This window comes from Cokeromyces recurvatus, assembly GCF_025118155.1.
Source record: "Cokeromyces recurvatus strain NRRL 2243 chromosome Unknown BX663scaffold_17, whole genome shotgun sequence".
Classification (NCBI taxonomy): domain Eukaryota; kingdom Fungi; phylum Mucoromycota; class Mucoromycetes; order Mucorales; family Mucoraceae; genus Cokeromyces; species Cokeromyces recurvatus.
In genome coordinates, this window is record NW_026251403.1 from 308,029 (window position 1) to 332,964 (window position 24,936).

General features: G+C 32.3%; 6 protein-coding genes across 6 annotated transcripts; 3 read left to right on the top strand and 3 right to left on the bottom strand.

Moving 5' to 3' along the window:
* Positions 1–3,890: 3,890 nt before the first annotated feature.
* Positions 3,891–6,710, top strand: BX663DRAFT_562138 (uncharacterized protein; the record flags this gene model as incomplete). Its single annotated transcript, XM_051531959.1, has 2 exons — positions 3,891–4,303; positions 5,326–6,710. Exons 1-2 carry the CDS (start codon positions 4,195–4,197, stop codon positions 6,708–6,710), a joined length of 1,494 nt encoding a protein of 497 aa, XP_051381646.1. The 5' UTR covers positions 3,891–4,194.
* Positions 6,711–7,049: 339 nt separating this feature from the next.
* On the bottom strand, positions 7,050–7,767 carry BX663DRAFT_513600 (uncharacterized protein). Its single transcript, XM_051528172.1, has one exon. It carries the CDS (start codon positions 7,448–7,450, stop codon positions 7,268–7,270), a length of 183 nt encoding a protein of 60 aa, XP_051381647.1. The 5' UTR covers positions 7,451–7,767; the 3' UTR covers positions 7,050–7,267.
* A 2,147-nt stretch (positions 7,768–9,914) lies between these two features.
* On the top strand, positions 9,915–12,692 carry BX663DRAFT_513605 (ATP-dependent DNA ligase). The gene is made up of 11 exons (XM_051528173.1): positions 9,915–10,032; positions 10,104–10,252; positions 10,351–10,491; positions 10,545–10,646; positions 10,700–10,862; positions 10,913–10,988; positions 11,087–11,288; positions 11,397–11,492; positions 11,544–11,726; positions 11,782–12,459; positions 12,549–12,692. The coding sequence occupies exons 1-11, from the start codon at positions 9,984–9,986 to the stop codon at positions 12,624–12,626; spliced, it is 1,917 nt and encodes a 638-aa protein (XP_051381648.1). The 5' UTR covers positions 9,915–9,983; the 3' UTR covers positions 12,627–12,692.
* BX663DRAFT_513609 (EF hand associated-domain-containing protein) lies at positions 12,575–15,498 on the bottom strand. The gene is made up of 11 exons (XM_051528174.1): positions 15,360–15,498; positions 15,167–15,248; positions 14,844–14,986; positions 14,458–14,781; positions 14,170–14,399; positions 13,882–14,115; positions 13,634–13,811; positions 13,454–13,570; positions 13,256–13,387; positions 13,007–13,203; positions 12,575–12,937 (listed from the first exon to the last, which is right to left on the bottom strand). Exons 2-11 carry the CDS (start codon positions 15,186–15,188, stop codon positions 12,724–12,726), a joined length of 1,791 nt encoding a protein of 596 aa, XP_051381649.1. The 5' UTR covers positions 15,189–15,248; positions 15,360–15,498; the 3' UTR covers positions 12,575–12,723.
* A 143-nt stretch (positions 15,499–15,641) lies between these two features.
* Positions 15,642–16,800, bottom strand: BX663DRAFT_513614 (putative ubiquitin-conjugating enzyme E2-23 kDa). Its single transcript, XM_051528175.1, has 5 exons — positions 16,691–16,800; positions 16,543–16,622; positions 16,370–16,484; positions 16,260–16,312; positions 15,642–16,187 (listed from the first exon to the last, which is right to left on the bottom strand). Exons 1-5 carry the CDS (start codon positions 16,732–16,734, stop codon positions 16,045–16,047), a joined length of 435 nt encoding a protein of 144 aa, XP_051381650.1. The 5' UTR covers positions 16,735–16,800; the 3' UTR covers positions 15,642–16,044.
* A 4,646-nt stretch (positions 16,801–21,446) lies between these two features.
* Positions 21,447–23,309, top strand: BX663DRAFT_513624 (uncharacterized protein). Its single transcript, XM_051528176.1, has 6 exons — positions 21,447–21,733; positions 21,895–21,923; positions 21,983–22,234; positions 22,313–22,450; positions 22,585–22,978; positions 23,042–23,309. The coding sequence occupies exons 1-6, from the start codon at positions 21,635–21,637 to the stop codon at positions 23,255–23,257; spliced, it is 1,128 nt and encodes a 375-aa protein (XP_051381651.1). The 5' UTR covers positions 21,447–21,634; the 3' UTR covers positions 23,258–23,309.
* Positions 23,310–24,936: the final 1,627 nt, after the last annotated feature.

Sequence of the window (24,936 nt, forward strand, 5' to 3'; positions counted from 1 at the left end):
ACCATGACGAAGCAAAAGACATCATCAGCAGATGCAGGGAGCAAAGTCGACGACTGGCAGTCTTTGGGTTGGCCACAGCAAAAGCTCAAGAAAGAGAAGCAAAAGAATATTCAGACAAAGCACTTAACATCCCATTTAGTATCCGCCACCTGGAAACAACAGAAGAGGATAGTAAATCTAAGAACGCCTACAGTGACGAATTTCTTAACAAATACCACCAAGCCAACTTTGAACGAAAACTCGTTCAACAAGCCAGTAGTAATCGTGGAGGAGGACGAGGAAATGGATTCTCAAGTAGAGGATATCAACGAGGAAATAGAAGCTTCGGATATGGAAGAGGTAGTAACAGAGCACGAGGTGCTTTTTTTGGACAGGGTACCTCACAACGGTGGGGAACCCCGCACAACAACAACTCAGCCCAACAACAATCACCCCACCAATCCAATCACACATCCAACCCCCAATAAAATCAATGACGAATTACAGCATCCCAGCAGACGGCATAGCGCCAGGGGGTCGACTACAACATTTTCTCAAGAATTGGCAGTCGATTACAAAACACCCATGGCCATTGTCAGTGATACGAGAGGGTTATCAGATACCTTTGCTAAAAAAACCAACACCTTGGAGATTACGTCGTATAAAGCTAGACCAGATAGAACAATTGGCAGTGGACGAGGCAGTCAACAAATTTATCAAAGCGGGGATAATAGAGGTATCACCAACACAGAACACAGATTATTTATCCAATTTCTTCACAATACAGGAAGCGACAAAACGTCGACCGATTTTGGATTGCCAAATGATCAACAACTATATCCAGTGTCATCACTTCAAGATGGAAGGGGTACCTGCATTGAGGGAAATCATCGAGAAAAACGATTTTATTTGCAAATTGGACCTAAAGGATGCTTATGTGGTCACCCCAATTCACCCAAACTCAAAGAAATACTTGACTTTCCAGAACAAAGGAGTTGTTTATCAGTACAAAACTCTAGCATTTGGGATGAGTGTCAGTCCCAGAGTATTCAGCAAAATGATGCGATTTGCAATAGAACCATTACGAATACAGGGAATACGCCTAGTATATTATTTAGACGACATATGTATTCTGGGTGCGACGAAGGAAGAGGCAACGAACCACACACAAATAGTACTGTCACATATGGAATCATTGGGTTTCCTAATAAATTTCCAGAAGAGTGTCCTAATCCCCTTTCAACAACAGGAATTCCTAGGCTTCAAATTCAATACGAAGACCATGCAGATAGCAGTCCCAGGGAAGAAGATCTCAAAACTCATGGTTCGAACCAAACAAGCTATAAAAGCCACACCTCACCAATACAATTGTCGATGGTATGCCAGTATGATGGGGAAGATGACTTCCATGATTCCAGCCATCGGAGAAGCCCTGTTACACATCAGATACATGCAGAGGGATCTCTCCCTAACACTCAACAGACATCTACAGAATTGGAATGCACCAATGACACTATCGGAGGACAGCAAGAAAGAACTGCAATGGTGGACAAGTTGGATGGTGAAGAAGAACGGCCTGCCAATAAAGAAATTAGCACCCAATCAACCGAAGGCGGCAACAATATATGTAGATGCGTCAGACCTAGGATGGGGTGTGAGCTCTGGCACGATGCAAACCACTGGAGCATGGACGAACGAAGAGAACACCATGTCAATCAATGCAAGGGAGCTGACAGCGATATATTTTGCTCTAAAACTACATGCCAAAGACTTCAAGAATCAACACATCAAAATATTTACAGACAACATGACTGCTTTGAAATACAGCAGCAAGTCGGGAGGCACAGCATCTCGAACACTACAGGACCTAGCAGTGAAGATACAAAATCTATGCAACCACTACAATCTCAAAGTCGAATACGAACACATACCAGGACTGGAGAATATTCGAGCAGATTGGCTGAGCAGACAGCATCACACCGCAACAAAAAACTTACTCTACGAGGCCCTATTACCGAAACGGCTATTTCGAATGATCAACCAGAGATGGGGTCCTTTAACAGTAGATGCATTTGCAGACAGGATGAACACCAAACTACCAATATTTTGGAGCATGCGACCAGATCCGGAGGCAGCAGCAACAGATGCTTTTCAACAAACGTGGAAAAAACAGGGAATGTACCTATTTCCTCCATGGAAGTTCATACCGCAAGTGATGCAGATAATAAAACAGCAACGAATCCAGAAGGCAGTATTAATCACACCGTATTGGCCAACCCAGTTCTGGTTCCCGTCCTTATTGCAAATGAAACACATCAACAAACCTCTGATGTTCAAGATAAGAAGATGGAAGATGACCGCATGGCACTTATCTGCAACAAGAGGAAAACCGCTGGTCACTTGGAAGAGGACACAGTGGAATTTTTGACACATGCCCAGAGACGTAAAACACAAAAGAACTATAATACTGGGTGGAAAAAATGGTCACAATGGTGCGCAGCACAACCAGTACCAATACAGCCTACCACATACGACGAAGCCAATGTATTACGTTTTTTGTTAGAAAATCGACACTTTTCATACCAATACCTAAATAGTTTGAGATCAGCTTTAGCATCTGTCTTTAAAGTGTTGCATCCAGAAAAGGGACCGTTAGCTGCAAAAGAACCCATAGTTGAATTCTTTAAAGCAAAACGAAGATCAGAAGTCAACATTCCTACCAAGCAAAATCTCCAAACATGGGACACAAATATACTGGTGGACTATATCGCAAAAGAATGGCCAAAAAATCAATCTATCGACTTATATGAATTACAACAAAAAACAATTTTATTGTTATGCTTGACGCCTATGGCAAGACCAAGATCAGATGTTGGCAGAGTGCAGTTTAGAGATGTACAAATGGAGCTTAGAAACGAAGAACCAGTGTCAGTTCTTATACATTTCAGAGAAGCGAAAGAGACTCAAGTGAAATCTGTTATACTAGGATTGGCAGATGACAATGACATGTGCCTTGTTTCCACACTTTTCGACTTTTTACAAAGGTCGAGCCATCTTCGCAATAACCTTCCTATAGACCATAGTTTGTTTTTGGCATTCATTCTCGAACCAGACAAGGTGAAATCCGCTAGTCCTTCTACTGTAGCTACATGGGTTTCAAAAGCAATGGAAAAAGCGGGTATTGACACTAGTTCTTACAAACCACACTCTATCAGGTCAGCTTCAAGCACCAAAGCAGTTGAAAATGGAATAACGATTTCGGAGGTCAAACAACATGCTAATTGGAGTCATAATTCCAATACATTTGAACGATATTACCTCAAGCCAAGCACGCAACTTAACGACAGCACCAGAATAGCAAACTCAATTGTTTCTATCAAAGGAAAAAATACCACATTGGAGTCCGAGTCGCAGTCAACAAGGATTGTTGAAGGAACGACCAACAATACGTCCGTTGACGAAGACGAGGATGAAAATGTGGTAACAACCCGACCCACATGGCTTTCTTGGCTACAAGAAACTTGGAAAAATTGATTCCAACTATCTTTTTATGTTTTACTTTTAATTCTATATTTATTTCATTCATGTTCCCCTCCCTTATATCAAAACCAATTGAGTTTTCTTCCGACTTTTGAAGGTATAAAGGGAAAAAGGGGATTCTAGTATATTTTTTATTTTTATTATTATTTTTTTATCTATAAAAGGAAAATAAAGCGCGGCTCTTGGAGCTTGTTACCACATTTTCATCCTCGTCTTCGTCAACGGACGTATGGGACACTTATTTAGAAACAGGACAACAAGTGAAAAGCAAAAATATTTGAGTAATCTGAACGGTTTTACACTTGTTGTTTTATGCTTGAATTATGAGCTAGTTTTTTTTTTTTTTTTTTTTTTTTTTTTTTTTTTTTTTTCGCAACGAGACCATTTTTGTCTGGTTACCTTTTTGTCTGGCAAACTTTTTCAAGCATGATGTTCAATTTTCTTTAAGTTGCGTCTGTAAGATTTGCCACCCAAAGATAAAAAGAAACAGCCAATGAAAAGCCTTAAGTAGCCTACTCAAGTAGCCTACTCAAGTGGCCTACTCAGGTAGCCTACTCAGGTAGCCTACTTAAAAAGCATTCAGCCAATGAAAAACCTTAAGTAGCCTACTTAAAATAAATAAACAAAAAAGCCCACACGAACATCTTTTTGTTTCAAAGAAGAAAGTTGTTTTACATGACGATTGAAGTAGCCGAAATAGTGACAATTGTACATTATTGTACACTTTGTCAACACGAATATTCTAGATCTCAATCATTAAGAGATCATTACTGTTGTGGTTTAGGTAAGTTTAGATAATTAAATAGAAGTCAAAGAAATAAAAATAAAAAGAAGATAAGACAGAAGAAGTACGTTGAGACTTGTCAATAAGTTTATTAAAAGTTAATTCAATACAAATATTGTTATTCTAAGTTATGAGTTATACAAAATAAGGGTGAATAATGTAAGAGTATTTATATATTTTGTGGATAAGGATGATGAGTAATAAGAAGATAAAAATATAACAAATTGTATTTGATATTATAATTATAGAATGATTACTAAGAGTTATAATTATAGATATAGATATAGATTCATGTCTTTTGTATATATTTATTTTTATAACAAATATGCGTACTTTGAGTGAAATCAATTATTACGCGTACTTGCATTATTCTTGATTTACTCCAGTTTAACTTGATATAAATTAATATTCAGCAGAACAAGATATATTTTTAGATGCAGGACTTTTATTAATCATTTTTTTTACACAAGAGTAAATATATTCTTAATATGTCTATAGACAGAATTATCATACAAGTGCACTATATACATTCTATTATGACTATTTATCTCATTGAATTAAGTTATAAATCTTACAACCATGACAATTACTTGAAAGCCCATGAAGGTACACATTTAAACAAATTCGTTGGAATTTTTATTGAGACTTATTACGTTTATAGTTACGATCAAGAATCTGGATTTCCCAACTGGATTAAAGACAATCATTCCACAGTAAACTACCATATTAAAAGTATTATAAAATCTTTTGATTCTGATTAGTTTATAATAGGAATTGCATTGCCATTGATAAAACATCATCATACAATGAACAAGTAACTTTACATTAATATTTAATACAATTATTAAAATTCGAAACTTACATTAATAATTACTTTAGACGTGTAGACATGTGTACGCTTGTCCTGGATGTCTTTTCTCGTTTAATTCAATGGAATTACTTTCACTCCATATTCAGCAAAATCATATGGAAGATACACATCTTTTTTATAAAAAAACGGAAAGATTGATCCCTTTTTATAGTTCCAACTGAAATAAACACGTTTCAAGGCAACGGAGGCTTAGTGGGATGTCAGACAAGTTTAAGTAGTCAAACAGAAAAATTATTGAAACATAAAGTAACAGATGTAGAAGAAAGCAACGTCAATTTAACGGACTTGTATAATGAATGCAATATAAATGAACAATCCAGAAAAATAATTGAATGTTTGAACCTTAAGCCATTTATTTTGGAGGATGAAGATGAAGACAAGCAAAGAATGATTTGCTTTACTCCTGATCCGCAGCAGATTCACATGTTCAAGAACAACAACAAAAAATTGAAATTGACCCTGCCATCAACACCATCATCATCTCATGCCAGCAATTGCATTCATATACCGAAAACACATTCGACAATTGACAAGATAATTAGAACAAGCCCATACCGTGAATTACTCTCTTTTAAAAAATATTCGGAAATAAATGAAATGCAGTTAATGTTATTAAATACGTCTTGGCGCTCGAAGCCCTATCTATCCTTAGCGCTATCACAATTGTTGGTTGGATCGATCCTTGTTAATCAAAATGAAATGCTGTTGGTTAATGGGATCGAATCATATTCTCGATCTCCATCCGTCGATGCACATTGTGAAAAATTTATTGGTGTTGGCCATCAATCCTCTGTACCAAACCTTACGTCATCATATCCGAATGAATTAAGATTTACAACACTACATGAAGATAATTCAAAAAAATTAATAATCAGTTCACGCTCAGCCAACTTTTTAGTCATTTCAAGCATAAGGATCGATCAACAAATGAAACCTGAAGTTGGTCCTACGACAATAAATTTTACTCCATCAAACAAAACATCAATTTACCTAGACACCAACTCAGTAAAAAAAATTGAAGCAATTATTATCGAAGGAAACAACTATAAATTGCCAATGGACGTGGATCCAATCAATCACATTCGGCAACTTAGATCCAAATTCTGTCACATCAGCACGTTTTGTCTTGCCAGATGTTTTAGTGATTTCACTGCATCTAGCCATTTACAGCCATATACAATATATACGTTTGCTAATAGCAATTCTAAAGAAACAAATGATGCAGTTCTGGGATCCAAGATCATGATTATTATTGCTGATGCTGTGCATACACAACCTTTAAACCCACAAATTAAAAAGGGGGATTTTACAAAGCTTGTCCCAGAAAAGAAAAAGACGACATCAATCCATCAATCATTGGATTCAATAATTAATTTATTTGGGAATGACTTGGAAACATTAAACATTATTGGAAACACAAACCTGGCAAGTGTTTTAAGAAATGTAGCTGACTTTACAACAGCAGGTTTGAAAAATGGAAATGAATGTATAATTGAAAATATTTGGAATTATTTTAAAGCCGATTTTAAAAACTAATTATGCTATTTTCACCATTATACCTGCCAGCCAAACCACTCCTTCCAAGTATTTTATCATTAATCAGTACTAATCTAATGGTCTACAGACTTTAATCCAGCTATCTCCCAACTCCTCAATTTCTACCCCACCATTAACGTAAATAATCACTATCTCTTTCTTTGGGTTTAATTTTTTAAATCTATTTTCCAAATTTTCTTCACTGAGTAGACTTGAAATCTGGATTTTTTCTCTATTATGTTCTTAACGTCAATCCATAAATTTTATACCTTTTTCTATAAAATAAATAAGAATTGGCATAATCTTTTTTTTTTTTTTTTTTTTTTTTTTTTTTTTTTTTTTTAGGGGAGTAAACTCCAGTTTTTATTTAATGTCCTAAAAACATCACCTTTTATAGAGGGAGAGGAAAAGAAGACGGTATATGGAGGGATACATAAGGGTTGATTAGTGGTGTCGAAAGAAAGTTAGGAGGATAAATTAGATATGATCCGGTGAATATATAAAACATGTTCAGAGTTAAACGGTACATGCTGGAAGACTTGACAGTAACAGGCATCTCAAACAGATTGTTGAATGCAGGCAAAGACTAGAAGAGTAGATAATTCAAAAAAAAGGGGATAAGAAGAACGGTCAGGAGGCGATTGCAGGTGGAGGAGGGAAACGTATTCCTCGTAAGTAAAGTGAATGTAATGAGGGGAAATGTATTGAACGAGGATCTGACGCCATACAATGATTTTCATCGGATACGAAAAGGGAGAATGCTCGGTGTTCTCAACTGTTAATGTGGTGGAGGATGAGGCATTATGACAATGAGGACAGAAAGGAATAAAGACATCTAGGAGTTAGCGGTGTAGTTTACGGCGGGTTGTCACTTTTTTCATGAATTATACGAAACCAAGTATTACGAGCATTCAACGGTATTTGGAGTGACCAGAGTTGTTTCCATTTCCCGGCAGGGAGCGAAGATCAAAGAAATAAGTCTATTTTGATTAGCAGAAGATAAAGAAAGAAAAAAAAAATAGAAGACAAGTCTGTGAAAACTTTATATAGATTAGTAAAGATAATACAAAAATTGTATAACTCAAAATTATATGGAAAATATCGAGGGCTATTTATATGTTTTTACAAGGTAAATATTATTGATGGAAATATGATTCAGATAAGCAAGTTTTACTATAATATAGTGTTTTGCATAAAACATTGTCTTCGAATAATTCTGCGATCAATAAGATATATCTTTATTCTTTTTTCTCCCTGAATTGTCACTGCTCCTAGAAACATAACGGATCATTATTATTGGACTGCGACACATCAATATTAATTCTCAGTGAATATGTCTAGCTACAACCTATATCAATTATTTATGAGTTACTATCATTATCATTGTATATATAATATGTATGACTCATGAATAATTATGTAATTGAATACACCAGTCATAATCCTGTTTGAATTATGTATATAATTATTAGTGCTCGAACATTCTAACAATGACTATTATTAACACTAAACGTAGAATGAATATTATGTTGTGAAGTACAATACATTAGTTTTAGTTGAATAACCTTTTTATTATGTAATAAATGATTGTTTATTTCTATCAACTTAGTTGTAAGGGCGACTACAATCATAACAGAAGAGATAGCACCCAAAATAGTTGTTGTTTTGGCTCTTGTCTTGGTTACAACCACAACGACATGGCTTCATTTTTTTTTGACCATGCTACAGAGCGCTTCCTGTTGATATGGAAAGCTGCCTCATTAATAAAGATGCAGTTACTCGTGAAATTAAGGTCTGTATCATTCCACCTTACTACCCAATCGTGTCTCTCCTGAATTTTTTTCATGGCTGTTTCACTCTACTGAGTGGAAGTGTGCTTTCTTCAAACTAATTCTGCACTTTTCGGTCACAAAGTTGTAAAGAGCAGTTTTTGAAATAGATAGGTCCTCAAACTTGCTTGTCAAATTGTCCATCATCTCCTCCAAAATTAAACTTGACTTATCATTAATAAGCTCTTTCAAGAATTGTTCATGCTCTTTTTTCAAGATAGCTGGTCTTTCCACAGGTCTGCCACTACCCTTTTTTCTTTCAATCACTTCCTCCGGATTCTGGCGTTCTTTTTTGTACGAACTTTGAGCAGTGGTCTCTGGTATTTTAAAGGCTTTAGCTGCTTCTCTTACGCCCATGTTTTTCTCGTAAATAAATAAGAAAAAAAAATCGCTCTTTACCTTCAGATTTGTAACGTCTGTTGATTCTCTTGCCCTTTTTAGATGATTTGATAATTGTTATTGGACTCCTCGGGCAGCTTCTCTTCTTTTTTCTTGTTCCATTCTCTCAGGCGGCTTTACGTCGAGGTACTGGCTCAAGTTTGTTACATTTTCAAGCGGATAAGTTTCATCATCCACTCCCATATCGATCGTAAAAACTTTATTTCCTTGGTTGTCTAACATGTTGCCTTCTCCGTTTTCGTGAATAAAGAAGTCCATACTGAATTGAATATAAAAATGAGAAAGAAAGGCTTCTGATACTGCACGAAATTTCTTTCTTTAATTGCACAGAACTATTTCCTTTAATGGCCGAAGTTTATTCCTGAGCCGGAATTAATTTTTATTTTTAAACTTCACGAACTTTTTTTCCTGAAGGTGCACGAATAATTTGTATCAAAAAGTGCATGTGTCGTGTTTTGCTTTTTTTTCAAACATTATAACATGAGTTCACAAAAAAGTCGGAAAAAAAACAATCAAATCTAAAGTAAAATTAAGACAATAAAATCATTCATTATTCCTGACTAACAGTGTTGAGGTGAATTTATTTATTAGCTTATTTTTTGGTAATAATGCAAACAAATCTAGATCTGATCAACCAGTAAAGAAAGAATTAAAATCAATCACTTCTGATAATGGTAAACAATATATATAAACAAGCCTTTTTGTAAATGATTATCTAACCATGATTACAGAGGCTGAAATAATAAAGAAAAGAAAAAGAATTATTACTTCTGATTCTGAAGAGTCAGGAAATGAGGATGATCAACGAAAAACAGTCAAGAAAAAAGCAGATCTACCCATCGAAAAAAAAGATCAAGACATTGATATGAACGATATAACACAAACTGAAAAAGAAGATCCTAAAGAAAAAAATTTTGATAAAGAAGTAGAGCAAGCTGCTAAAGAAGAAAAAGAAGCAAAAAAAGAAAAGAAAGAGATGATGTCGATCATTCATACAATGTAAGTTAAGATTTAACATACAGATAAATATTTACTAATTATTTATATGGCGATTATAGTGCATCTTCTGGAACTGGTAAAAATGGTGTTATGGACTGGAAAAAGGGAGCTCCGTAAGTATAAAATGTCCGAATATATCAACTAACTAATTGTGTTTAAAGTATACCTTATGCTATACTATGCAATACGTTTGAAAAATGCGAAAATACAACAAAGAGATTAGAAATTACAGAATATCTTGTTACACTCTTTGTCAAAGTAATTGAATTAACACCAGATGGGTTATTAGAGCTTTTGTATATGTGTATCAATAAAGTAAGTTGAAAAAGAAGAAGAAGAAAGTACGGGAACAGATATATTAATTTCTGCTCTTTTTTTTTTTTTTTTTTTTTTTTTTTTTTTTTTTCCTTTAGTTGGGTCCTGATTATGAAGGGCTTGAACTTGGTATTGGTGAATCTCTATTAATGAAGGCAGTTGCCCAGTCCACAGGAAGAGATATGAAACAGCTTAAATCAGATTACGTTAAATGTGGTGATCTTGGCACAGTTGCTAAGGTAAAAAAAAAAAAAAAACCTATAATGGCTCGTTGTTAACCCCCCCATTTTAGAATAGTAAAGGATCTCAAAAGACACTTTTCAAACCAAAAGCGTTGACTGTTCCTCATGTTTTTCGAACATTGAAAGAAATTGCTATAATTACTGGAAATTCGGTAAGCTATTTAAATCTTATTCATCTTTAATATCTTATCAACATTTATTTCAGGCACAATCCAAAAAAATTGATAAAATCAAAGGATTATTAGTAGCTTGTCAAGATGAAGAAGCTAAATTTATTATTCGACATCTTGAGGGTAAACTTCGAATTGGGTTAGCAGAACAAACTGTTTTATCTGCTTTAGCACAAGCTGTTGTTTTCAGTAATAAAGGTATGCTCTTGTATATATTTATCTAGATAGTTTTATTGATTATTGAATAGACAACAGCAAATTATCTACTTTAAAAAAGGAAGAATTATTAGCATCAGCTGTAGAAACAGTAAAATATGTTTACAAGTAAACAAACTACGGAGTATAATTATTAAATATATGTATTCATCCTTTTTTTTTTTTTTTTTTTTTTTTTTTTTTTATATATATATATATATATATAGTCAATTGCCTACATATGATGTGATCATTCCTGCCTTACTAAAATATCCTATCGAAGAATTACTTGAACATTGTACTATGCATCCTGGTGTACCTTTGAAACCTATGTTAGCGCATCCTACAAAGAGTTTAACAGAAGTATTGGATAGATTTGAAAATAACACATTTACTTGTGAATTTAAATATGATGGAGAACGAGCACAGGTAACTAGAATTTCCTTTTTTTTTTTTTAAAAAAAAAAAAAAAAAAAAAAAAAAAAAAAAAAAAAAAAAAACTAGTAAATTGTATATTATTTAATAACCAGTAAACAGATTCATAGACATGAAGATGGTACAATTAGTGTTTATAGTCGTAACTCTGAAAATATGTCTGTTAGATATCCAGATATTTTGAATGCCGTAGATAAGGTATATTAATAAGAATGAATGCATATTATATATTTACTGTTTTGTATATAGTGGGTTAAGCCTTCAACCACATCTTTTATTTTGGACTGTGAAGCAGTAGCCTGGGATAAGGAAGAAGGTAAAATTTTACCATTTCAAGTATTGAGTACACGAAAACGTAAAGACGTAAAAGAAGAAGAAATTACAGTTCGTGTTGCTTTATTTGCATTTGACTGTCTATATTTAAATGGAAAGGTAAAAAAAAAAAAAAATATCCTTTTTCATAAATATGTCTAAACAATTTATATAGTCTTTGATTCGAGAGCCTTTACAAAAGCGAAGAGAAAAATTATATGAATCATTTCAAGAAACTGAAAATGAATTTTATTTTGCAAAGCATATGGATTCGAATAATATTGAAGATATTCAAACATTCTTAGATGTATCAATTGCAAATTATTGTGAAGGATTGATGGTTAAATCCTTCGATGGTTCAGAAGCTACCTACGAGCCTTCAAAACGTTCACGTAATTGGCTTAAAGTCAAGAAAGATTATTTAACTGGTATTGGCGATTCTATGGATTTGGTTGTGATTGGTGCCTTTTATGGACGTGGTAAACGAACTTCAGTCTATGGCGCATTCTTACTTGCCTGTTATGATCCTGAGACAGAGGAATACCAAACAATTTGTAAATTAGGTACAGGATTTTCAGACGAAAATCTACAAATGTTCTATGATACCTTAAAGGATCATGTCATTGAAAAACCTAAAAGATTTTATTGTTTGGGTGAAAATGCGGTGAAGCCAGATATATGGTTTGAACCTGTCCAAGTGTGGGAAGTAAAGTGTGCTGATTTAAGTGTAAGTCCTCGATATATGGCAGGTGTAGGTCGTGTTGATCCTAGTAAAGGTATTTCGTTACGTTTCCCTCGATTTATTCGTGTTCGTGAAGACAAGGATCCTGAATCGGCTACTACAAGCGAGCAGGTAAGCAGATGAGCAATTTTTTTTTTTTTTTTTTTTTTTTTTTTTTTTTTTTTTTTTTGGCAATCGTATATAATAAATATTGTTTATAGGTTTCTGAATTTTATTTTAATCAAGCTAACCTTCAAGGGAATAACCATCAAAATGGAAAAAATATGGATTATTATTAAAATCTCTCTCTCTCTCTTTTTTTTTCATTATTATTATTATTATTAAACTTTACTTTTATTCATAAAGTCTGTATGTGGTTTATAGTAGAAATATACATTATAAAATTTCTTTCTTTTTTGATGCTACAGTAACTGCAGCATGTACTCCTTGATTAGCAGAAAAAATAGCAGAATGATGTTTTAAGTATTTATATCCAGCTAAACCTGTCAATATCACAACACCTGCCACTAAAGATAGCGTAAGATAATTCTTTGTTAACCATGATTTATCCCCTTTCTCTTTATTTGCTATACCTGGAGTAGCAATTGTACTATATACATATACATATATGTGTAAGTATAGTGAAAAAAAAAAGGTTATTTGTAAATATTGAACTTACGGATTCATCGCTACACCAGTTAAAATATGATATAAATCAGCCATTTGATTTTCTTTAACAGAGACACTTAGTGGTACAGCTAAACCTAAATTTCTACAGTAAATATCAGGTTGCACTTCAAACCTTTGAGTCACTAAATCTAATTCACATTTGGTAGCAACTAAAACTGTAGGAACATGATCTATTTTATATTTTTCCTATACAATTTTGTTAAATAATAATGAAGGTTATATACTTGAACTGCTTTACCCTTAATGATACCACATATTCAAACGAGTTTGCGTCACTTGTATCATAAACAAAACATAATAAATCGCACTGCTCAAGTTTCTTTTTACTGGACAAGATTTCAGATATTTGATTTGATTCAACTTCTTGCATCTAAATAAATAAAGTATTACAAATGTGCATATAATAAAACATTAACTTGTTACTTTTTTATTTTACCACTAAATACTTCTCTGCTCCTTTCATTTCTACAGAATTAACGACTTGAAAAGGTTCTGTTGTTGGTTGATATTTTTCAGAAAATGGTTTATGAACAAAAGCCTTTAATAATGAAGTCTAAATTGTATACTTAGTTATAATAAGTTATATATTTATATTATAAATATATCTATTTTTTACCTTTCCTGAACCAGGAGCACCAAAAATATAACACGAGAAAACGTTACGCTGAATCTTTCCTTTTTTACGATCCATTCTTTTTGGTTTAGTAACTTTGAGAGCTGTACGCGTGTCGCCTTCAAAACCAAGGTAAGCTAAATATTTTAATGTTGTTTTATGGTCTAATAAAGTAGTCATACTATATATATATATATATATAAAGGAGAAAATAAGTATATTAATATAGAATGATGATTTACCAAGTTTACCTCCATTGTGCTAACCATCCTTGTAAAGTAACTGCACCAGTTTCAGTTGTGATTGTTGTATGAGGGAATCCTGTATTTGCCCAGGGATTACCAGGGGATGTGCTGAATAAAGAATCAAGCTCAACTCGATTTAAAGCACCATCTTTATCTTTATCAAATGCTTGAAATAATTCAGCGAAAAATTGATAACCATAAGGACTTAATTCAACTGAGCATTCCGAAGGTACATCAAATCTATATAGACAAGTCAATATTAAATTTCTATTTTTCAAACAATTACACTTTTACGATGGTAACAAGAAATCTTCGCGTAGAGAAAGGTCATCACCATAGCCAAATTTACGTAATACAGTCCAAGTAGTCTCAAGTCGTCCTCGTTGAATAAATAACGAATGTAAAAATATGAAACCAGCTTCTGTCAAACCTACGTCATTTACTCCATCAGGCTCATGCTCTCGAACAACATCTTTTACACCATCAAGTTCTTGTGGTTGTAAGGGTGCATTAAAGCATTTCCTCTAAGACAATCAATCATAATGATTAGCTAAATAACTCCTTTTATGACAATCATTGTACCTGAAATTCATTTAATTCACTATCATTTAATATATTGTCCTTATCAGTATCACATAATTTAAATATACGTTTCAATGCTTCAATACACTGCGGTTTCAATACATGTTCTCTTGAATCATAAAGTGGTGCAGTTGGATGAAGAACTGCTTTTTGAGCAAAATAAAATACTTCGGAAACATTTAATAACTGTTTAGCTGAGCATTCAACGCAAGTCTCCACTTCTTTGAATTCGTTCATAATAGGTATCACTTCATCTTCAAGATTTTGATTTGCAACATCAGTACCGCGTAAATCAATCTTATTACCAACTAATACAGCAGGAACCTATATACAATGATGTTTTTTTTTTAAAAAAAAAGAAGATGTAGTTAATAACATATACTTACATTAACGCCTAAAGAACGAATGTAAGGTAGCCAATATAACGAAAGTCGATTGAATGTGTTTGGATCATCGATAGCATATACTATACATATAACATGTGCTTTACGTATTTCTGCTTCTAGTTGTTCACGATCTTCAGTTCGTGCTAAATAAAGAGTGTACATTTATTATTATTATTATTGCTTGCAAATATACATTTCTTTTCTTTTCTTTTTTTTTTTTTTTTTTTTTTTTTGTTTTCAATTTTTTTTGTCTTTTTCTTTTTCTTTTTTTTTCTTTTTCTATTTTTATTTCTATTATTATTATTATTTTTTTGCAGACTTACCAGAAGAATCCATAATATGCATAGTAACATTTTCTGGGGTAACTTCTGGTGGAATTGTTACTTCAGGTATAAGATGTTGGACCTATAAATTTAAAATCAAGAGTTAATTTCAATTCTAAAATATTTGATAAAGAAATATTTACATTTGGAATGAAAGTTTCTTTTATCAATGAGGCAATAAGTGTACTTTTACCTACTCCCTCTATTTATAAAGGATAAGTCTACTTTTTTTTTTTTTACACGTAATCTTATAAACGGATTTTTATTTTTTTACCATCGCCAACAAGAAGAATACGCACATCTCTCCTCATTTGTAAAACAAAAAAAAAAAAAAAAAAAAATAAATAAATGAAGGAACTTGAAAATATAATTTTATTTCCCTTGTTCATTCCCCTCATTATGGGCAGCGTTTCTTTAATATTACACATTTTTTAACTACAGTAATTTTACGTATTCGAAATATTAATGCATGAGAAAAAAAAATCAAGTTTTGCTTTGAAGTAAATATTTATTTATTTTTTTATTTTTTTTATTTTTATTTTGGATAGATTACATAGCATATGTAAATATTATTTATAATTCCATACCAGCTGCTTCATCTTCAGAAGAATCAAAACTAACAGAGCTCATATCATCTTCTTCAGAACTTTCGTCTGCTGCAGCATCAGCAGCTTCTTTTGTAGCGTATCTTGAGACATAATCTATGAATATGTATACACATAAATATATGCGCATATAAATAATCATATATAAATATAATCACACACACACACATATATATATATGTATTTATGTATGTATGTATGTATGTATATGGCTCTTTCTCTCTCTTTCTCTCTTCTCTCTCTCTCTCTCTCACACACATACACACATTTTAGTTAAGACTTCTTACCTTTAACTTTCAATTCGTATTTAGTAGGTTCTCTCATTAATAAGGCAGCAGCCTCACCGTTTAAGGGATCAGTTGGATTGGGATAACGAAGTAATTGTGGAAGAAATACTTCAAAAATATTAATCATATCTGTATTTTTTTTTTTTTTTAGAAAAAAAAGTGATTAATAAATATATTTTAAGCAAGGATATAATATATTACCAAACATTGGACTCCAAGTTTGATTGATGACATCTAAACAAACAGAACCGCTACTATATATAAAAAGAAAAGAATGAGTGAAAAGGTATAAACAAATAGTCTTAACCTACACTTCATCAATATTTGGATGAAATATTCTATTCATAAAACCAATACTCGGTGATTTGTATGGGTATTGATCAGGTAATTCAACATGAACTTTCCATACACCTCCACTAAAAGGAGCTTTACCAAATATTAATTACATTAATCTTATCAGTCGTATTTTTATCTCTTTTCTTACTATCACTAGGCCCATTGAAACGAACATAAAATTCTTGCATATTATCGTTAACTAATGTTACTTCGTAGTCACTCATTAACCTATTTAAAATAAACCAGTTTAAATGACTACATTTTAAAAGACTAATATTTAAACTTTTTAATATTACAGTTTCATAACATCTGTTTCAATTCTTCTTCTTGGTGTAGACATTGTACTTGTTTATAATTCAACTTAAATTAAATAAATTGTAAGCAAAAAACAAAAAAAAAAGAAAAAAAAAAAAGAAAAGAAAAAAAAGAAAGGAGAGGAGTTGTAATATTTATGTGAGTTTACGCCATACGTTTTAATAAATAAATACATTTATTTTTTTTTTTTTTTATGTGTGCATACAAAAATAAATTTAACTTTTTAAACCCCCAATGGACACAACATAATAACTACATTCAAAAACTGCCCGAGACGGGTTGGTTTAAGTGGGGGTAATCTTCTTTTTGAAAAAAAAATAATTATCAGTTCAAGAGTAAAAAAACAGCGGAATAAGCGCAGGTAGGGAGAAAAGGCAGCCAAATTGGTCATAATTGACAAAGATAATTTAAAAGAGGTGTTAGTTTACTATACTAGAAGTAATCAAGTTTATCGAAAATATGATTAAATGATAGCTAGTAAAGAATCTAAATACTCATCTAGAGAAATATTGGATTTTAGTAATGGATACCTATTAAAGAGAAATAACAAATATTTCCTAATTACATTATTTAGTAACTATAAACAATAGTGTAAATAGAGATATGACATGTAAAAATGAAGATTATTGAGACAAAAAGAATGCGCAAACTATTAGAGAAGCTTCTTAAGCTCTATAGAGATATTTGTAATTTGACACTATTTCTAGATAGGCATGTTAGTAAACCAATATGATAAACATGTGCTAGAAGAGCCCAATATAGAAGATACTATTCTAGTTGACAAAATATTGGAAGATCATGAAAACGAACGTCAAAGAAATTTAGTCTTCATGTTATAAATACAGCTTTTGCACACTAGGAAGGTTAGTCCTGTGCAACATTATTTTAACAATGGGATTAAGAGAATTACCAAATATCTTTTTTCCAATATATCGATCCCATGTATCTATTAATTCTATTTATCGAGATTTGGTTACTTACAAAATAGTTTAGCTATATAAATACTAAGACTAAGCTATTAATCAGTAAAATTGAAAAGTTTAAATCTTATTATTAAAGCTGTTATAATTGACTCTAATATGTAGCATTCTATCAATAATTACTAATGCTTCAATGATATGGATTTATATAAATTCTTGTGTATGAAAGTATCCTCCTGGAAGGAAAAGACATACTAGAATCCAGTAAATATGATTGTTGGTGTAATGGAGTGTTATATATAAATGCTTATTAGGAGTTAAATTATAAAATTCAAAATAACATTTGTCCCTAGTTATATTATATACATGATTGTTATACACAAATTCTTTCAAGTACTAAACAGACTATTATAAATATAAGAATGAATTGCTAGTGAGTGGACATGACCACCGAGACAGTGATAAACGATTGATATATAAAAAGAATAGAGGAGAAGTAATAATAGAGAGCCTTGTAAAACTACAGTGATTGAATGAAAGTAAATCAATTCAGCATTCTAAGATAAGACTTTAAGTTATACATTATTATGAATAATTTTATGGTGCACCAAGTAAATACTTTAGCATAATAGCGGCAGTGAAATAACACCAGATAAACTAGCAATTAATGATATGGTGTGTTGACTTTATGCCCACTATATATAGATAGATGTTATTATATAACAATAACGCAGAGTAATATAAATTATAGCCTAATCTAGTGAATTATTTGCTATTTTAAGTAAAACCTTCACAACAAGAACATTAGAGAAATATTACATAATAAATCCTAATGAAATACACGCACTATGGCGGAAAATATGGTAGCAAAGTTACCAATTTTGACAGTTAAAATATGGTAAATGATATTCTATAAGCACCCAAAAGGTAGCTTTTCTACCATATTTTTTTGGTAGCTTATATACGATATGGGTTGCTTATTTATCATATTTTTATAAATATAAAATAACACTTTATTTTTTAAAACAGTACAAAACAATAGTGGGATAATGCTTATCTGCTTATTATATATGTGTTTTTTCATATAAACACTGAAGAATATTCTAAACGTTTAAACTAACTTACCTTTTTAAAACTTGGACTAAAAAGAAAAACTAATTTCTTCATGTTAGCAAGATGAAGTAACAAAGAGCTTCCGGCAACTCATGTATTTGCCTTTTTTTTTGTACGAGTCAAGTAGCGTATAGGGCTTTTTTTTTTCTGAGAAAACAATGACTAATGAACAATATAAACGAATGTTAGAATTGAGTGCAAGATTATAAATAGCATAAAAAAGAACCAAAAACAAGATGGAATCTGCTACCTTCTCAAATGAAGAGTCTTCTATACATAATAATGAACGAGATTGAGAGTTATTTTAAATAAGAACCATAATGAATTAAGCTAAAGAGAAAAGTGAAAAAAAAACTTCATGCTTATTACCATCACGTTTACTTACTACTTTGTTTATAGGCCAGATCTATCCATCAACCAAGTGTCTTTAGTACGCTAAATAGCTTTTCTGGTTCTCCTTTCTTTGGCTTGAATGAGCTCTATTTGATCGCTAGAGGCATCGGCAAACAAATGTACGACATGATTACCGTTGATCTTAACCCAAGTCAAAACGCTGTCTTTTTTTATATCCAACAGGATGGCACAAAGGTGTTGGAGAACTACCCTTTTTTATACCCCAAAGAAGCCTTGTAAACATTGGAAAAAGCATAACAGAGTCAAGACAATATATCCCTACCTCATTTCAAGGCAGTTTTGACAATGTTGTTGCAAAAACCGAAGGAACTCGTGCTGTGGATTGGCTGGACTTTCTGCTCTATATTATTCCAACTTTAGTTACCCCATATTTACCCAATAGAACAGTCCAAAAAGCTGTATTATCGCTAGTGAAAGGTTGCTCTTTGGCCCTTCAATGGGATCTAACTGATGAGTTGATCAGTGAGATGGATGGGTAAGACTCAAATTCTATAATATTACACAAACTGATTAGTAACCCCTTCTACACTAGGCACTTTAACGACTGGCATAAGTACCTCCTTCAACAGGTTAACCATAAACATATATCGCGCAGCGTATTCAGACCAGTACAACATTACCTAGCTCATATACCTTTCATGATAAAAAGCAAGGCCCTCTTCGAGCGTATTCAACAAGGTCAATGGAGCGATCGATTGGGGTTTTTTCAAAGCTGATCAAGTCGAAACGTGAGGGTGGAAAAAACGCAAGTAACGTCATTGAAAGACTGGCAATCCACAATCACGTCAACCGCGTTTTAAACATTGCTGAACTGGCTAATCTGATTCAACCCAGACAATATACCGATGCCAGCTACATGAATATACCCGATGATGCTAATGGTCCACAATTATGGGAGCCTTTCATCCCGATTTCTGAGCTGAATGACGATCAATTGGTGGAAGGTATACCCGGCAAGAAAATTGTCAAAGCTATAAAGAGATTCTATACTCGCTTAAATAATCAAAGACTCCCCATTAATATACCCAGCACTTCTATAACCCTTGCATCCCGCCTTTTGGTTTCTTCAACTGTATATTCATCTTGTATGTACAGGCGATTAAAAAAAGAAACCAGTAGAGGGAATCCGTACATCATGTTTTCCTGTTTAGATAACGCGTAAGTTTTTTAAAAAAAAAAAAAACTAAAACAACTATAAATTCTTATTTACCGAACATATTATTTTAGAAGAAGGAAACGTTGGTTTGTTGGTTCTGTTCTGTTCTATTTCAAGCATGAGCTTTCACAATCGAAATACAATTTCTCGCGTTCATTGAAGTCATGAGTCAATATACCACAGCTTCGCATGACTCATCTGTCCCTCTAGTAAACAAGCAAGCCAATAGAAGAACAAACTGGCAATACTTCTATTATATACCCAAAATACGCTGTTATCAGTGTGTATGACATCGATAGGCAAGCTGGTCTTGTACAATACCCTGGAGTCGATAACCAGTTTTATGTTATATCCCCATACTTTGTTTTCGATACTAATCTTCGCAAAACAGTTGGCAACATTTCTTTAATTTAAACCATTAAGCTCCAAATAAAATAAAAAAAATCAGCTCAAAGCTTGTTTGTTGAAAAGATAAAAAATTCAATTAAAAATTAGAAGCCCGTTTTGGCCCTGACAGAAATTCAAGCGCTGAAAATGGTAGCTAAAATACCAATTTGGTAGCTGTTGCCAATTTTTTTTTTTTTCGTAAAAAATTAAGAATCATAATTCTGAAATGAAGTTCATGGCTTAAATGAAGGGAATAAAAGACACCCAAACATATAAAAATAATCTATATACCTTTTACTATTCACCTAGTTGCTTCTAGGCTTAATTCTAGGGATTAAAAAACATCTCACCATTGCTAGCCATCTGGTATGCATCCTTCCTTAAATGTGGTTGGCTGGTTCAAAAAAAATTGGTAGCTTTTCTACCAATTTTTCCTCATTACCATAATTTCCGCCATAGTGTAAATAATATGATGTGATAGTTAAAGGCCAAATAATCATTAAGAAAAAATAGAATTATCAATGTGCATTCTGTTTAGTACAGTGCTTCCACTTCCCAAATCGTATATTTTTCAAACTTGATGGTACGTTTCTCAAAAATAAAACAAGGACATTAATTAAAAACTGGCATTTACTTCCCTAAAAAAAAAAACCCCCCATTCAGCCAATGAAATTCAAATAAGGTTTGAACTTCAATTGGAACACACAGCTTACCCCATCTGAGCAAGAAATTGGCTTTTAGCAGATCAAAAAATAAGGAGAAAAGAAAAAATAAGGAGAAAAGAAAAATAAGGAGAAAAGAAAGGAGAAAATATAAAAGCACCTAATTTTATGATAAGGAAATTATTTTTTGTTCGTTTTCAGTTAAAATATAGTCTGATCAACTAGTAATTTAATAGCACTGCCACTGAAAAGTTTTAACTACGAATTTAATTCATGTCTAAAAGAAATTTAAGATCCCTTGAACACCTTGCTGATGAAGAGCAAAAGCTTTATATTAACATTAGAAGAAATAGAATCAGAAAGCAGAATGAGGTAATATTCAATGGTATTGCATTGTAACCACGATTTTCCTAACTCTCTTTTTTTTTTTTTTTTTTAACTAAAGGCGATAAAACGCGTAACTATTTTTATTTTCTTTTTATATGAAACTATGTATTATGTATTAACGATATTTTTTTAAAAAAAACAAAAAGAAATCAAAGAAATTTGATTACTTCGAGTGGTAAGAAATAGTTTTCAAAACCTCACGATAAAACTGTTAACTAAATTTATGCTCTCCAGGGTCACCAAAAATAATATTTATGATTGTTCTGATAAGAGTAAGCACTCTCATTTTGACAATTTATCTCAAGAAATAGTATTTGAATTGGACCAACTAAACAAGAAGCAATTCAACATTGAGAATGTTGTTTTTAGCAAATTATCTAAGATAATGAATACATCCCTTTCTTGGAAGAAAAAGCTTGCTGCAGTTGAAAAGTTTACTGCTATTAATAATAACGAACGCGCTCAAAAAGAGGTTTATCGATTTATGTAAGTATATTTTTTTTTGCCAAGTAAAATTAAATAAATTACTTTGGCTATTTGTATTCATTTTCTTTTTTATTCAAGTTTGAATCAACATGTACATAAAGCAAACCTTTTTTCCGATAGCAGCATAAAGAGCTATTCCGAAGAAGATTTTAAGTTGAAGTTCTGGTCGCATATTTTCGAAGAAATCTTTGGATACAGCGACATCAGCTTGAAATGGTAAGTCGTCTCTAAAAACCAATTATAATCAGTCACCCAAATTCTGCAAAATAAATCCCATTTACTTATCCTTCTTCAGTGGACTGAAACTAAAGTAGTATTCCAATTATAATTACTAATTATATACTTTATAGGGGAGATACCGTTCCTAGCTCTTTGAGCAAGTCTAAGATCATTTCAAAGATGGATCTCCGTGTGGGTGCATTAACATCACCTTTAGATTACTCCCTCGCTGAGTTTGCGAAGAAATGCACTTCCCACAAGTACTACCTTGACAAGCTTAAGTTGATCTTAATCTCAAAATTACATTTAAACTTGCTTGTACAGAATCTCCAGTGCAAAGAAACTGATTTGTATGTCCCCTTCATGCAGATCATGGGGTTTGATTGTCACTTGCTACACCTTGTTTTGGTGAAGCCAAAACAATACATGTTGGTTAACGTAGTCACTTTTTCATATCCTGTGACTAAGAAACAAATAAATGAAGGTGGAATTGAGCAATTGATAAATGTTCTTTCATATATTAAGGTAGTGTGTCATAACTATATTACTCACAGTGCAGTCAACTTAATTATTTGTACTTTATTATAGAGATCAGCAATTAAAATGAAGGAACAAATCAATTCTGCTAAGATTGAGAAACATGTTAGCAAGATTGATAACCTTTTAAATACAAGCCCTATTGTTGAATCGAAAAAACGGGGAACAAAGGTTATCTGGCCAGACAAGACAATTTTAGATGATGTCTGTATGTGGGATGACAACACTGAAGATGGTTGTTATGATTGTAGTCGTATTTACAACTAAGTTAATAGAAATAAACTATCATTTATTTAAATAATAAAGAATTTATTCGAATAAACTAGTGTATTGTGCTTCACAGCATAATATTCATTCTACACTCAGTTTTAATAATAGTCATTGTTAGAGTATTTGAGTATTAAACAAAATAATTATATACATCATAGTATGTAATTATAAGAATTCAATAGGTTTATGACTGTTATATTCAATCACATAATTATTTATACACGTCATACATATTATATATACATCCATAATGTTAAATATTGTTATAGTGGGAATATTCACTGTAAATTAATATTAACGCGTTGCTTATCCCAAAGACGATAATCGGGTATATTTTTAATAACAGCAACAGCTCAGGCAGAAATATACATACTGTATGCAGAATTATTCGGAGACAATATTTGTGCATATTTGTGCATAAAGGCTTTATTATAGCAATATTCACTTATCTAAATCACACTCCTATTAATATGACTTACGTTACAAAACATATAAGTAGCCCTCGTCATTTTTCTTCTTGTACAATTTCTGTGTTATTTTTCTTCAATAAAACTATACAAAGTTTTCACAGACTTGTCTTTTCTTTTTTCTCTTTCCTTATCTTTGCACTCAAAACACAATTTCTTCATCTTATAAAGTTTTCACAGATTTATTCTGTCTTCCTTATTTTTATCTCTACCTTATCAACAGAGATAGTAATGAGGAAAAGGAATATAATGATATATAAATAAACGTATAATTAAATTAGTGTATTTTTTAAATAAGACTAGGATTGCTACTTTCAAAAGTTATTAAAAAGGCTGTGTAAATTAGATAAATAGTATAATATATATATGCTCTTATGCTGATACAAAGGCATATCTACAAAAGAATTACTTTCGTAAACATCTTTTTTTTCTTAAGCTTTTACTCCAGAATTGCTAATATCTATTATTATACAATTTCCCGCCTTCAAAGGTAGGAGGAAACATTTTTCGCCAAGAAGGCAGAACGATCATACACCAAAAGTGTATTTCTTTTTTAGCAAAACTGATTTATTCGAAATTGGATAAAAAAGTTACTCTTTTATTATTGTGTGATTAACTATTGTATATATTGTATAATGTAATACTATCTGATTATTTTCCGATACTCTGGTTGGTTACCCATGACACACAGTGAACGTAGTCGAACTATTCGATGGTGTCTTGGTTGACTATCAGGAGGAATACCTAAAGCCTGCTCATATCGTCCTTATGTACACTTTAGTTCATCACACGCCACTGGATACTTGCACATGTACACTCATTTATTCATGTCTCGATCAATAAACAGATCCCCTTTTTTCCTTTCTTTTAAATCATCTCCCTCAGCATAAGTATCAAAAATTTTCAGGATGTTTCTTCCTGGTTCTATCGTTGGCCAGTTATGTGCACCATTCTACAGGAAACAGATTACTTAATACATGACAAACTACAACCCGCTCCACTTCTTGACCCAGGCAGGAAATGACTCAACTAGGTTGTCCCTTTAAATTTGTTAGCAATATTCCCCCTTTCTTTCTCACCTTCTCTTCCTTTCCTTTACCTTTTTTACCTCTTGTCCCTGTAAGAGAATTTTTAGATACTTTTTTTTTTTTTTTTTTTGCATAATCTGAACTGACCTAGGCAGTCCAGTATAACAAAGATATTGTGTGT